This window comes from Neophocaena asiaeorientalis, unplaced genomic scaffold (genome assembly GCF_003031525.2).
Source record: "Neophocaena asiaeorientalis asiaeorientalis breed wild unplaced genomic scaffold, Neophocaena_asiaeorientalis_V1.1 scaffold1075, whole genome shotgun sequence".
NCBI classification, from domain to species: domain Eukaryota; kingdom Metazoa; phylum Chordata; class Mammalia; order Artiodactyla; family Phocoenidae; genus Neophocaena; species Neophocaena asiaeorientalis.
Window position 1 is genome coordinate 113258 of NW_020176569.1, and position 14505 is coordinate 127762.

At 37.0% G+C, this 14505-nt stretch overlaps 1 protein-coding gene across 1 annotated transcript in view; it reads right to left on the minus strand.

The window, feature by feature from the left end:
• Window positions 1-14505, minus strand: part of PHKA1 (phosphorylase kinase regulatory subunit alpha 1) — a gene marked incomplete at its 5' end in the record, with an annotated part of 100349 nt that overhangs the window by 37879 nt on the left and 47965 nt on the right. Inside the window, 2 exons of the mRNA XM_024732982.1 lie at window positions 6202-6346; window positions 7610-7719. Of these exons, the coding sequence (XP_024588750.1) occupies window positions 6202-6346; window positions 7610-7719 (255 nt within the window). The remainder of the gene's footprint in view (window positions 1-6201; window positions 6347-7609; window positions 7720-14505) is intronic.

Here is a 14505-nt window from a genome sequence, read left to right on the forward strand (position 1 = left end):
CAAATGTATTTATTTATATTTTTTTGCTGCTATTTGGATTGCTGTCTTTATCATTATTGTAATTCCAATGGATCTATCTTCTCTTGTTTCTAGTTTTTAAAAAATCTGGTTATTCTTGTACATTTTCTCTTCCATATGCAATTTAGATTCAGGTTTTCACAAAAATTTGTCTATTTTGATTTGGAATTCACTGAATTGATAGATTAATTTAATAAGAATGAACATCTTCTCAATATTAACGATTTCCATCTAGCAACATGGTATGTCTCTCTAGTAATTAAAATCTTCTTTTACGTTTTTTATTAGCTTTATAATTTTTTACATAGTTTTATGCATATTTCTTATTAAGCTTATTCTTTTTTTAATTAATTTTTATTGGAGTACAGTTGCTTTGCAATGTTGTGTTAGTTTCTGCTGTACAGCAAAATGAATCAGTTATATGTATACATATACCCTCTCTGTCAGATTTCCTTCCCATTTAGGTCACCACAGAGCACTGAGTAGTTTCCCTGTGCTATACAGTAGGTTCTCATTAGTTACCTATTTTATACATAGTAGTGTATATATGTCAATCTCAATCTCCCAATTCATCCCACCCCCTTGGTATCCATAAGTTTGTTCTCCATATGTGTCTCTATTTCTTAAGCTTATTCTTATATTATTTACTTTTCTAGACATTTGTCAATTTTATCTAGATTTATAAAATTGTATTTGGTATTCTTTTATAATTTGTAAAGACTCCTCCATTTCTGTTGCTATATCCCCTTCCTCATTCTTAACATTATTTTTATTATCTATATTTTTTTCTCTTTATTCTAAAGTCTATTTTACCAGATATTAACATGGCCACTTCTGATTTTTAAAATTAATTTTACATGGCATATTTTTCCATTATTTTATTCTAGTCTACCTATATTGTTACATATGAAGTGAATCTCATGGAGACAGCATATATGTGGGTCATTTTTAAATCTACTCTGCCAATCTCAGTCTTTTAATTCGTATATTTAGGCTATTTACAGTTAATGTAATTATTGATATATTAGGAATGAGTCTGCCATTTTACTTATTTTTTTTTTTGTTTGCTCCTCTGTTCTTCTATTTTTTCTCCCTGCTTTCTGAAACACAAGAATTCCATTTTGATTTATCTATAGTGTTTTTTACTTTATCTCCTTGTATAGACTTCTTAGTGGTTACCCTAGGTATTACATAATATAGACAAACATGCATTATACATATATCATTGTCTATTAGTGTCAACATTTCACAAGTTTAAAGTGATGTGTAAAAACCTTATTTCCTTTTTTTTACATCTTTATTGCAGTATAATTGCTTTACAATGTTTATGCTTGAAAAAAAACTTATTTCCTTTTCAGTCCCTCACCTCCCCCAATATATAACTGCATTAAAGATCTCCTCTACATACTTTGAGAACCACATCAGACAGCGTTATGATTTTCCCTTCAAACGTCAAACATAATTTAGAAAACTGAAGTGGAGAAAGTCTATTGTATTTACCTGTATTCTTACTCTTTCAACTGTTGTTTTTCTTGCTTGATGTTCCAACATTCCATTTTGCATTATTTCCTTTTTATTTCAAGAACTTCCTTTAAGCTATTCTTTTAGAGCAGATCTCCTTCAGACAAATTCATTTAGTTTTGCTTCACCTGAGAATGTCTTTTTTCCCTTTATTCTTCAAGTACATTTTAACTGGATACAGAATTCTTAGTTTATTAATTCTTTTCTTTAAACACTTGAAAAATGTTCTGCCACTTCCCTCTGTTCTCCAGGGTTTCTGATGAGATCTGCTGTCATTCTAGTTGTTTTCCCACATAGACAATGTATCATTTCTCTTACTGCTTTCAGGATTTTTTCTTTTTCTTTAATTTTCAGGAGTTTGATCATTATGTTTTGGCATGGATTTCTTTGAGTTTTTCCTGTTTGGGACTCTCTCAACTTTTTGAATCTGTAGGTTTATGCCTTTTGCCATTTTTTTCAGCCATAATTAGTTGGAATACTTTTTTCAGCCCTATATTCTTTTTCCTCTCCTTCTGGGACTCATAACATGAATGCTAGATGTTTCATTATTAGTCCCATAGGTCTCTGAGGCTCTGTTCATATTTTTCAGTCTGTTTTTACTCTTGTTCACTTCTATAGTTCTACCTTCAAGTTCAGTCTATTTTCTTCTGCTACTGAGCCTATCTAGTAAGTTTTCATTTCAGTTATTATAGTTTTCAATTCTAAAACTTTCATTTGGTTCTCCATCTCTTCAATTTCTTTGCCGAGACTTCCTACTTTCAAGTTTGAAGTGTGGTTGTAATTGCTTGGTAAAGTATTTTTATGATGACTGCCTTAAAATCTTTGTTGTAATTCCAACATCTTTGTCATCCTGGTATTGATATCTGTTGATCATCTTTTCTCATTGAAGTTGAGATTTTCTTGGGCATTGGTATGAATGATTTTCTACTGTATTCTGGAAATTTGGGGTATCATCTTACAAGACTGTGGATCTTATTGAATCTTCTGATTCAGCAAGTCTCCTCTGATATTGTGCAGCAGGGAAGGGAGCACTGCCTTGTTACTGCTAGGTGGGTGTGGAAGGAGTTCCTCTACTGTTCAGTAAGGATGAAAGTCTAAGCTCCCCACTAGTTCTTCTCAGACACTATCCCTACGGAGGGAGGGGGCACCTCTTCACAACTGTGTGAAGGCAGTAGTCTAGGTTCCCCACACAGCCTCGCTGATAGGGATGGGAATGGGGCTGTAGGTTTTTTCTGTGGTATTTGGGTAGATTAGAACACATTTATTGTCTAGAAGTTTTCTGTCTGGCTAGGCTATCCCTTTCCTGTTCCTTTGGCTAGAGGGAGAAGGTCTTTCCTGGACCTTTTAAAATCTGTACCCATTTGTGTTTCTGGGATGATAACTTCTCCAGCACCCAGTCCAGGATATATGAGGCAGAAGGAAAACCCAGGAAATTCACTGCTGTGTCATTTCTTAGGTTCAAAGTCCCTAGCCAGTCTCCCTTCTTTTTTCCAACTTTCAGAGTCTTCTTATGTTTGTATTATAGTAATGTCCAGGGTTTTTAGCTGTACTTAGCAGGAAGAATAGGGAGAAGTGAGTCTATTCCTTTTTGTCTGGAAACAGAACTCTTTTTTTTTCAAAAGTGAAAATATTCAAGAATATGAAAATTTCTAAATATGATTTTGGCCAAATCTCTTAAGTTTTGATTAGTAGTGGTATAATTTTTCATTTAAAAACACTATATAATTTCAAATTTGATTTCCTCTTTAATCAAAGAATTATTTGCAAAAATTTTAATTCCTTCATGGTCAGGTTTTTAAGAAATTATTTTTGTTTTAATTAATTTTATGTGCTATGTCTGGCAATATCATCTATATTATTTCTACTTTTAAAAAATAAACATTCTTTGTGTATTCTGTCTTTCTGGGTATACTTTCACATACACCTGTAAACACAAAAATCAAGTCTGTTAATCCTCTATATCTTTAGTGATTTTGTATAATGGATCTGTGACATTATGATAGAGGTATGTTATCGTTTCCCACTATGACTGTACAATGGATTTATCATATTGTCCTTAAGTTTTCCTAAATATCTGCTTTATGCATTTCACTGATATTCTTCAGTAGATAAAAATTTATAAATGTTCCACTGTCTTCATGTACTATAACTCTTATCAATATAAAATATCCTTTATATCCCATTTACTGATTTGTGCCTTGAATTCTATTTGCTATTTTTGATATTAATATTGCCATCATTGCTTTCTTTTTGTTAGCGTTTACATGATATATCTTTATGTCTTCCTTTATTTTCTGTTTTTCCATACAATTTTATTTTAGGGATAGCTTTTGTAAGTAGCATCTAGCTAGATTTTGCTTTTACCTATCCTAGGAATCTATATTTAATATGAGAATTTAACTAATTCACATTTTAATGTGATCACTAATATGTTCATTCTCATTTCACCAGCACAAAATTTTCCCTGACAAAAATACACAGCTATTAGTAATGTAGGTTTTGGAGACTGACAGACCTGGTTTGAGGCCTGATTCTGTTGCTTACTAGTTTTGTGACTACAAAATGAATCACCTTCTTCATCTATAAAATGGGGGCTATTAACAGTACCTACCTGAATAGGGTTGTTGTGGAGATGTCAAAATAAAGCACTGAAAGGACTTAGCTCAGTGCATGGCACAGAGAAAGTGCTCAATAAACATTGCAGTTATTATTGCTATTGATACTTCTGTTTTTTGTTGTGTGACCATGTACCAAGTATCAAAACTTTGTGACTTACATCTAGATCTTAATTTTATTCTTCCTCCCAAGCTATGGCTGTATATCTCATCCCAACTATTAGGCATTTCAATTTTGAAACCTCTTTGTCACTATAAACTCAACATGTCCCTTTACAACTGGCATCTTCCTTTATAATTTCTCTGCTTTTATCAATGGCAGCATTATTTACCTAGTCTCTCTAAATGTTGGCATTATCTTGATTCATATCTCATATCTAGTCAGCCAACACCTGACTTGCAGGTGGTGTTTAAAATGACTCTTGTATCCTTCTTTCCCACTCAATTTTTACTATCATCAATCCAGTGTATCTTCTTATCACCTCATACTTGGATTAGTTTCCTTGATATCAGATTCTTCTAACTGCAGTGTATACTGTCACTAAGTCAATATTCCCTAAATATCACTTTCATCATATCATTCCTTGCTCAAAAACTTTTAATAGCTTCAGACTTCTGAGACAATTTGTTTTAAATTTATCTGCTTATTTTCAAGGTCTTCATAATCTGACCCCATTTGACTAATCCAATTTTGTTAATAATTATACTCCAACATGAAAGGCCCACTCTATTCAGCGTGGCCTCTTCACTGTCCACTCACAAGTCAAGGGCATCCCTGCCTCCAGGCTTCACCCATGGTATTTTTTCCCTCACCTAAAGTACCTTTCCTTCTTCTCTCCTCATATATGAATACTACACATCCCAAAAAGCCTGGATAAGTCCCACCTAGTCAAGAAATTTTCTTTGACAACTTGATCACTGTCACTGTAAAATACTAATCTAATGGTTTAGTACTTCTTTATATACTATCTTGAATTGTTTTCTATTAATTTTGTGAATTAGCTTTGTTTCTCCAATTAGACTTTATACTTTCTAAAGACAGTTCTGGGAACACAGTAGTTATTAAATGGGCACTTGTTAATTGTTTCAAATAAAGAAGAAAGACTACCCTACTTCCTCAACTCCTGTGCTTTCTTTTTTTTACATTTTTTGAGTGTTTTATTTATAGCAAACTGGATAAAATGTGTGTATTTCTCAGATAGAAAAGACATGTCGAAGTAGAAATGAACCTTTCAACTATTCATGGGTACACAAGTACACTGGACTCCTGTGCTTTTGAAGCACTTTAGAGATGTGACCAAAATCCCTAACAGTCTGTCTGGACTTTGAATGATTTATGACAAAGGATTCTTCTCTAATGAAAAGGAATTCTATGTACTTTGGTAGTACAAACAGGCCTTTGGAAGCAACAGCAGAGATACAGAAAGGAAGCAGTGCTTCAGTATTGGCTCTAGTCCTCCAGGAACTGAGAGAACAACAAAGCTTTTCACTCAGTTTCAAGTAAGCAATGTCAGGAAGCCCAGCTAATAAAGGAAAGATAAACTAAAAGGCTTTTTACTTTTCCCTGCTAGATTTTATTGCTTCAGTTAGGCAAGCCTTGCAAAGAGAAGTTTAGGAACTTATCTATAAAATCTTGATGCTCCACTGGAGTAAGACAGATGCAGAATATAGTATTACTGTCTTTAAAATGAATCGTATTAATAAAGTTTCTGTAAATTGGCCTAGAAACCAATTATCTGAAGTAGCCCCAAACAAGTTATTCTATTACATCTCTTGAATTATAGCTCTCAAACCACCTGAAATATTCTTGTGTATTGGTTTATTTGTTACATATTTATTCTAAAACATAAGCTCCGTGAGAATAGAAACCTCATCTGCCATATTCACCCAGTGCTTTGAAAAGTGCCTGGCACAAAACAAGAGCTTAAAAAAACTGCTGAAAGAATAAATGACAAAAAGTAGCTTTCCAGTAACTCTATGATTTTGAAGGGCCAACCACATGACTTATTTCAAAAATACATTAGTTCCTTGCCTCATACATCCTTACCAAGCATGCTGTGTGAGATGGGGAAGGTGATGGTGGGCTGGCCTGTCATTCTCCAGCGGCTACAGAGATAGGAGAGGTCTGTTCTAAGCATTTCCACTATCATCTTGTTGTCCAGAGCCAGGTAGAATTGTTGCTGGTCTATAAACTGAGAAAAAGGAAAATAACAGTTCAGAATAATTTACTCTCACAACTATCAAATAATATTTCAAAGTGCTCACATATACACAAGTGTATATAAGATATCACAGGGGCAACAATACCTCCAAATTTAATGCCTAATTCTTCCCAAAGTATCTGGTGGCTTACTGGTACAAACAGTAGTTCTGGACATTTTTAGTGTGTTATAGTTTACAAAGTGTTTTCAAGTACATGATTTTATTTAATTCTAACAACCCAGTGAGGGCTTTTCTCCTTTTTAATAGATAAAAAAATAAGGCCAAGAGACACTGAGTAGATTAGCAAAGTTATACGACTAGCAAATGGCAAAATCAGAGATAGAATCTATGGTCCATTATTCTTTCATCTATACCTCAGTTGCACTATTTCAGATGTAAGATGACAAAAGAAAGCTTAAGCTTTCTTTTCAGAAAATAGTTTATCCTCCTATTCATACATATAATAAGGCTTGCTATTATAATATGGGTAATAAACATCAGGCTAATAAACAGTGTATAATCATGGCTAAAACAGCACTGACATTTTTGTTTAGAAGAGGATATCAGAGATTTCTGGGCATGTAAAAAGGGCACTTCCCCAAAACAAATAGAACACTTTAATTCAGTAGCTGAATAAAAAAGACTATATTTTGTTTATAAAGAATACAGTATTATTTTTAATCTTTAATAAAGAGTACTTTTTTTTTTTTTTTCTCAGTACGCGGGCCTCTCACCGCCGTGGCCTCTCCTGTTGCGGAGCAACAGGCTCCGGACACGCAGGCTCAGCCGCCATGGCTCACGGGCGCAGCCGCTCCGCAGCATGTGGGATCTTCCCGGACCGGGGCATGAACTCGTGTCCCCCGCATCGGCAGGCGGACTCTCAACCACTGCGCCACCAGGGAAGCCCAATAAAGAGTACTTTTAAAAGTATTCCAACATTTATAAAATCCTTAATCACTGTTTCTGCAACACCCAGGACTATTCTTGGTAGTCACAGTCACTTGGCATAGCTCTGTGCTTCAAGATCAATTCAGTCCAACCCAACAAAAATTGGGTTGGCCAAAAAGTTCGTTCACATTTTTCCGTAACATCTTATGGAAAAAACCAAAACCCTATTTATTGAGCAACTTAATATATACAAGGTCACATGAAACTCTGACACTTGTCTCAACTCCACTAAATGCTTTATTTCTATAGTGTTTCTTTTTTTATTTCCATTCATCTCAATGCACATTAAAGCTCAGTCCACCCACCTGTGGAGTGAAGGTAAAGATAGTTTTCCGAATGTCATAGAGTTTTGAAGTTCCAAGGACTCCCATGTGTCTGTAGGGTCTTCCACTGAGTTTCATTCTGCTGTTGCATCCTGATATAGAATTGAGAAATGGTCAAGGTATTTTTCCAAATCCTATCAGCAAACATTTTTGTAATAGTTTACACTTCCTCATTGAACGAACTAAGCTCTGTGTCTCAAAATTAGTGTACATGTCATATACAGGGCCATACTAAGCACTGTGGGGCTTTCCAAGAGAAAGACTAGGCAGTTATCTCTGTTCTTAAAGAAATGTATGCTCTTATAAAGAAGCTAAATCATCTAGATGCATATAAAAATTAAGAGTTCTATGAATGATAGAATGTTATTATCTATATTCATAAGGAAATTCACTGAATTTCCTTAAAGCCCATGAAAAGTGCAAAAGCTATTCTGATTATCAAACTTATCAGGGTAAACTACACCTCAACAAAGCTGAACAAAAACCTCATCAGTTTAGAGGAGCTTCAAGATGGCAGAAGAGTAAGACGCAGAGATCACCTTCGTCTCCACAAATACATCAGAAATACATCTACATGTGGAACAGCTCCTACAGAACACCTACTGAACGGTGGCAGAAGACCTCAGACCTCCCAAAAGGCAAGAAACTCCCCACGTACCTGAGTAGCGCAAAAGAAAAAACAGAGAAAAGAATAGGCACGGAACCTGCACCAGTGGGAGGGAGCTGTGAAGGAGGAAAGGTTTCCACACACTAGGAAGCCCCTTCGCGGGTGGAGACTGCGGGTGGCGGAGGGGAGGAGCTACAGAGCCACGGACAAGAGCGCAGAAACAGGGGTGTGGAGGGCAAAGTGGAGAGATTCCCACACAGAGGACCGGTGCTGACCAGCACTCACCAGCCTGAGAGGCTTCTCTGCTCACCCGCCGGGGTGGGCGGGGGCTGGAAGCTGAGGCTCGGATCCCAGAGAGAGGACTGGGGTTGGATGCGTAAACACAGCCTGAAGGGGTTAGTGCCCTACAGCTAGCCGGGAGGGAGTCCGGGAAAAAGTGTGGAGGTGCCGAAGAGGCAAGAGACTTTTTCTTGCCTCTCTGTTTGCTGGTTAGCGAGGAGAGGGGATTAAGAGCGCCGCTTTAAAGGAGCTCCAGAGACGGGCGCGAGCCGCGGCTATCAGTGTGGACCCCAGAGACAGGCATGAGACGTTAAGGTTGCTGCAGCCACCAAGAAGCCTGTGTGCAAGCACAGGTCACTATCCACACCTCCCCTCCCGGAAGCCTGTGCAGCCCGCCACTGCCAGGGTCCCGTGATCCAGGGAAACTTCCCCAGGAGAACGCACAGCACGCCTCAGGCTATTGCAACGTCATGCCGGCCTGTGCCGCCGCTGGGTAGCTCCGCAACCGTACCCCTCCCTCACCCCGTCCTGAGTGAGCCAGAGCCCCCGAATCAGCTGCTCCTTAAACCCCAACCTGTCTGAGCAAAGAACAGAGGATCTCAGGTGACCTACATGCAGAGAAGCGGGTCCAAATCCAAAGCTGAACACTGGGAGCTGTGCAAACAAAGAAGAGAAAGGGAAATTTCTCCCAGCCGCCTCAGGAGCAGCGGATTAAAGCTCCACAATCAACTTGATGTACCCTGCATCTGTGGAATACCTGAATAGACAATGAATCATCCCAAATTGAGGAGGTGGACTTTGGAAGCAAAGATATATATATTTTTTTCCCTTTTTCTCTTTTTGTGAGTGTGTATGTGTATGCTTCTGTGTGTAATTTTGTCTTTACAGCTTTACTTTTACCATTTGTCCTAGGGTTCTGTCTGTCCGTTTTTTCTTTATTACTTAAAAAAATTTTTTTCTTAATAATTAGTTTTTATTTTAATAACTTTATTTTATCTTCTTTCTTTCTTTCTATTTTTTTCTCCCTTTTATTCTGAGCCGTGTGGATGAAAGGCTCTTTGTGCTCCAGCGAGGCGACAGGGCTGTGCCTCTGAGGTGGGAGAGCCAAGTTCAGGACACTGGTCCACAAGAGACCTCTGAGCCCCATGTAAATATCAAACAGCAAAAATCTCCCAGAGATCTCCATCTCAATGCCAAGACCCAGCTTCACTCAATGACCAGCAAGCTAAAGTGCTGGAGACCCTATGCCAAACAACTAGCAAGACAGGAACACAACCCCATCCATTAGCAGAGAGGCTGCCTAAAATCATAATAAGGCCACAGACACCCCAAAACACACCACCAGATGTGGACCTGCCCACCAGAAAGACAAGATCTAGCCTCATCCACCAGAACACAGGCACTAGTCCCCTCCACCAGGAAGCCTATACAATCTACTGAACCAACCTTAGCCACTGGGGACAGACACCAAAAGCAACGGGAAATACGAACCTGCAGCCTGCGAAAAGGAGACCACAAACACAGTAAGTTAAGCAAATTAAGAAGACAGAAAAACACACAGCAGATGAAGGAGCAAGGCAAAAACCCACCAGACATAACAAATGAGGAGGAAACAGGCAGTCTACCTGAAAACGAATTCAGAATAATGATAGTAAAGATGATCCAAAATCTTGGAAATAGAATAAATACAAGAAACATTTAACAAGGACCTAGAAGAACTAAAGAGCAAACAAACAGTGATGAACAACACAATAGATGAAATTAAAAATTCTCTTGAAGGGATCAACAGCAGAATAACTGACACAGAAGAACGGATAAGTGACCTGGAAGATAAAATAGTGGAAATAACAACTGCAGAGCAAAATAAAGAAAAACGAATGAAAAGAATTGAGGACAGTCTCAGAGACCTCTTGAACAACATTAAATGCACCAACATTCGAATTATAGGGTCCCAGAAGAAGAACAGAAAAAGAAAGGGGCTGAGAAAATATTTGAAGAGATTATAGTTCAAAATTTCCCTAATATGGCAAATGAAACAGTTAATCAAGTCCAGGAAGCACAAAGAGTCCCATACAGGATAAATCCAAAGAGAAACACGCCAAGACACATATTAATCAAAGTATCAAAAACTAAATACAAAGAAAAACTATTAAAAGCAGCAAGGGAAAAACAACAAATAACACACAAGGGAACCCCCATAAGGTTAACAGCTGATCTTTCAGGAGAAACTCTGCAAGCCAGAAGGGAATAGCAGGATATATTGAAAGTGATGAAGGAGAAAAACCTACAACCAAGATTACTCTACCCAGCAAGGATCTGATTCAAATTTGAGGGAGAAATTAAAAGCTTTACAGAGAGGCAAAAGCTAAGAGAATTCAGCACCACCAAACCAGCTTTAAAACAAATGCTAAAGGAACTTCTCTAAGCAAGAAGCACAAGAGAAAGAAAAGACCTACAATAACAAACCCAAAACAATTAAGAAAATGGGAACAGGAACTTACATATCGATAATAACCTTAAATGTAAATGGTTTACATGCTCCAACCAAAGACACACACTGGCTGAATGGATACAAAAACAAGACCAGTATATATGCTATGTACAAGAGACTCACTTCAGACGTAGGGAAACATACAGAGTGAAAGTGAGGGGACAGAAAAAGATATTCCATGCAAATGGAAACCAAAAGAAAGCTGGAGTAGAAATTCTCTTATCAGACAAAATAGACTTAAAAAAAAAGAGTATTACAAGCGACAAAGAAGGACACTACATAATGATCAAGGGATCGATCCAAGAAGAAGACATAACAATTGTAAATATTTATGCACCCAACACAGGAGCACCTCAATACATAAGGCAAATACTAACAGCCATAAAAGGGGAAATCAAAAGTAACACAATCATAGTATGGGACTTTAACACCCCACTTTCACCAATGGACAGATCATCCAAAATGAAAATAAATAAGGAAACACAAGCTTTAAATGATACATTAAACAAGATGCACTTAACTGATATTTATAGGACATTCCATACAAAAACAACAGAATACACATTCTTCTCAAGTGCTCATGGAACATTCTCCAGGATAGATCATATCTTGGGTCACAAATCAAGCCTTGGTAAATTTAAGAAAACAGAAATTGTATCAAGTATCTTTTCTGAACACAACGCTAAGAGACTAGATATCAATTACAGGAAAAGATCTGTAAAGAATACAAACACGTGGAGGCTAAACAACACACTACTTAATAACGAAGTGATCACTGAAGAAATCAAAGAGGAAATCAAAAAATACCTAGAAACAAATGACAATGGAGACAGGACGACCCAAAAACCTATGGGATGAAGCAAAAGCAGTTCTAAGAGGGAAGTTTATAGCAATACAATCCTATCTTAAGAAACAAGAAAGATCTCAAATAAAAAACCTAACCTTACACCTAAAGCAATTAGAGAAAGAAGAACAAAAAAACCCCAAAGTTAGCAGAAGGAAAGAAATCATAAAGATCAGATCAGAAATAAATGAAAAGGAAATGAAGGAAGCGGTAGCAAAGATCAATAAAACTACAAGCTAGTTCTTTGAGAAGAAAAACAAAATTGATAAACCATTAGCCACACTCATCAAGAAAAAAATGGGAGAAGCCTCAAATCAATAGAATTAGAAATGCAAAAGGAGAAGTAACAACTGACAGTGCAGAAATACAAAGGATAATGAGAGATTACTACAAGCAACTCTATGCCAATAAAATGGACAACCTGGAAGAAATGGACAAATCTTACAAATGCACAACCTTCCGAGACTGAAACAGGAAGAAATAGAAAATATGAACAGTCCAATCACAAGCAGTGAAATTGAAACTGTGATTAAAAATCTTCCAACAAACAAAAGCCCAGGACCAGATAGCTTCACAGGCAAATTCTATCAAACATTTAGAGAAGAGCTAACACCTATCCTTCTCAAACTCTTCCAAAATATAGCAGAGGGAGGAACACTCCCAAACACATTCTACGAGGCCACCATCACCCTGATACCAAAACCAGACAAAGATGTCACAAAGAAAGAAATCTACAGGCCAATATCACTGATGAACATAGATGCAAAAATCCTCAACAAAATACTAGCAAACAGAATCCAACAGCACATTAAAAGGATTATATACCATGATCAAGTTGGGTTTATCCCAGGAATGCAACGATTCTTCAGTATTCGCAAATCAATCAATGTGATACATCATATTAACAAACTGAAGGAGAAAAACCATATGATCATCTCAATAGATGCAGAAAAAACTTTTGACAAAATTCAACACCCATTTATGATAAAAACCCTCCAGAAAGTAGGCATAGAGGGAACTTCCCTCAACATGATAAAGGCCATATGTGACAAACCCACAGCCAAGATCGTCCTCAGTGGTGAGAAACTAAAACCATTTCCACTAAGATCAGGAACAAGACAAGGATGCCCACTCTCACCACTCTTACGCAACATAGTGTTGGAAGTCCTAGCCATGGCAATCAGAGAAGAAAAAAAATGAAAGGAAACCAAATTGGAAAAGGAGACGTAAAGCTGTCACTGTTTGCAGATGACATGATACTATACACAGAGAATCCTAAAGATGCTACCAGAAAATTACTAGAGCTAATCAATGTATTTGGTAAAGTAGCAGGATACAAAATTAATGCACAGAAATCTCTGGCATTCCTATACAATAATGATTAAAAACCTGAAAGTGAGATTAAGGAAACACTCCCATTTACCATTGCAACTAAGAGAATAAAATACCTAGGAATAAACGTACCTAAGGAGACAAAAGACCTGTAGGCAGAAAATTATAAAACACTATGAAAGAAAGTAAAGATGATACAAATAGATGGAGAGATATACCATGTTCTTGGACTGGAAGAATCAACACTGTGAAAAGGACTATACTATCCAAAGCAATCTACAGATTCAATGCAATCCCTATTAAACTACCACTGGCATTTTTCATAGAAGTAGAACAAAAAATTTCACAATTTGTATGGAAACACAAAAGACCCCGAATAGCCAAAGCAATCTTGAGAACGAAAAACGGAGCTGGAGGAATCAGGCTCCCTGACTTCAGACTACACTACAAAGCTACAGTAATCAAGACAGTATGGTAATGGCACAAAAACAGAAATATACATCAATGGAACAGGATAGAAAGCCTAGAGATAAACCCATGCATATATGATTACCTTATTTTTTGATAAAGGAGGCCAGACTACACAATGGAGAAAGGACAGTCTCTCCAATAAGTGGTGCTGGGAAACCTTGACAGCTACATGTAAAAGAATGAAACTAGAACATCCCCTAACACCATACACAAAGATAAACTCAAAATGGATTAAAGACCTAAAAGGAAGGCCAGAGAGTATCAAACTCTTAGAGGAAAACATAGGCAGAACACTCTATGACATAAATCACAGCAAGATCCTTTTTGACCCAGCTCCTAGAGAAATGGAAATGAAAACAAAAATAAACAAATGGGACCTAATGAAACTTCAAAGCTTTTGCACAGCAAAGGAAACCATAAACAAGACCAATAGACAACCCTCAGAATGGGAGAAAATATTTGCAAATGAAGCAACTGACAAAGGATTAATCTCCAAAATTTACAAGAAGCTCATGCAGCTCAATTAGAAAAACACAAACAACCCAATCCAAAAATGGGCAGAAGACCTAAACAGACATTTCTCCAAAGAAGATATACAGATTGCCAACAAACATATGAAAGGATGCTGAACATCATTAATCATTAAAGAAATGCAAATCTTTAATGATTAATGATATATCATCCCACACCGGTGAGAATGGCCATCATCAAAAAATCTACAAACAATAAATGCTGGAGAGGTTGTGGAGAAAAGGGAACCCTCTTGCACTGTTGGTGGGAGTGTAAATTGATACAGCCACTATGGAGAACAGTATGGAGGTTCCTTAAAAAACTAAAAATAGAACTACCATATG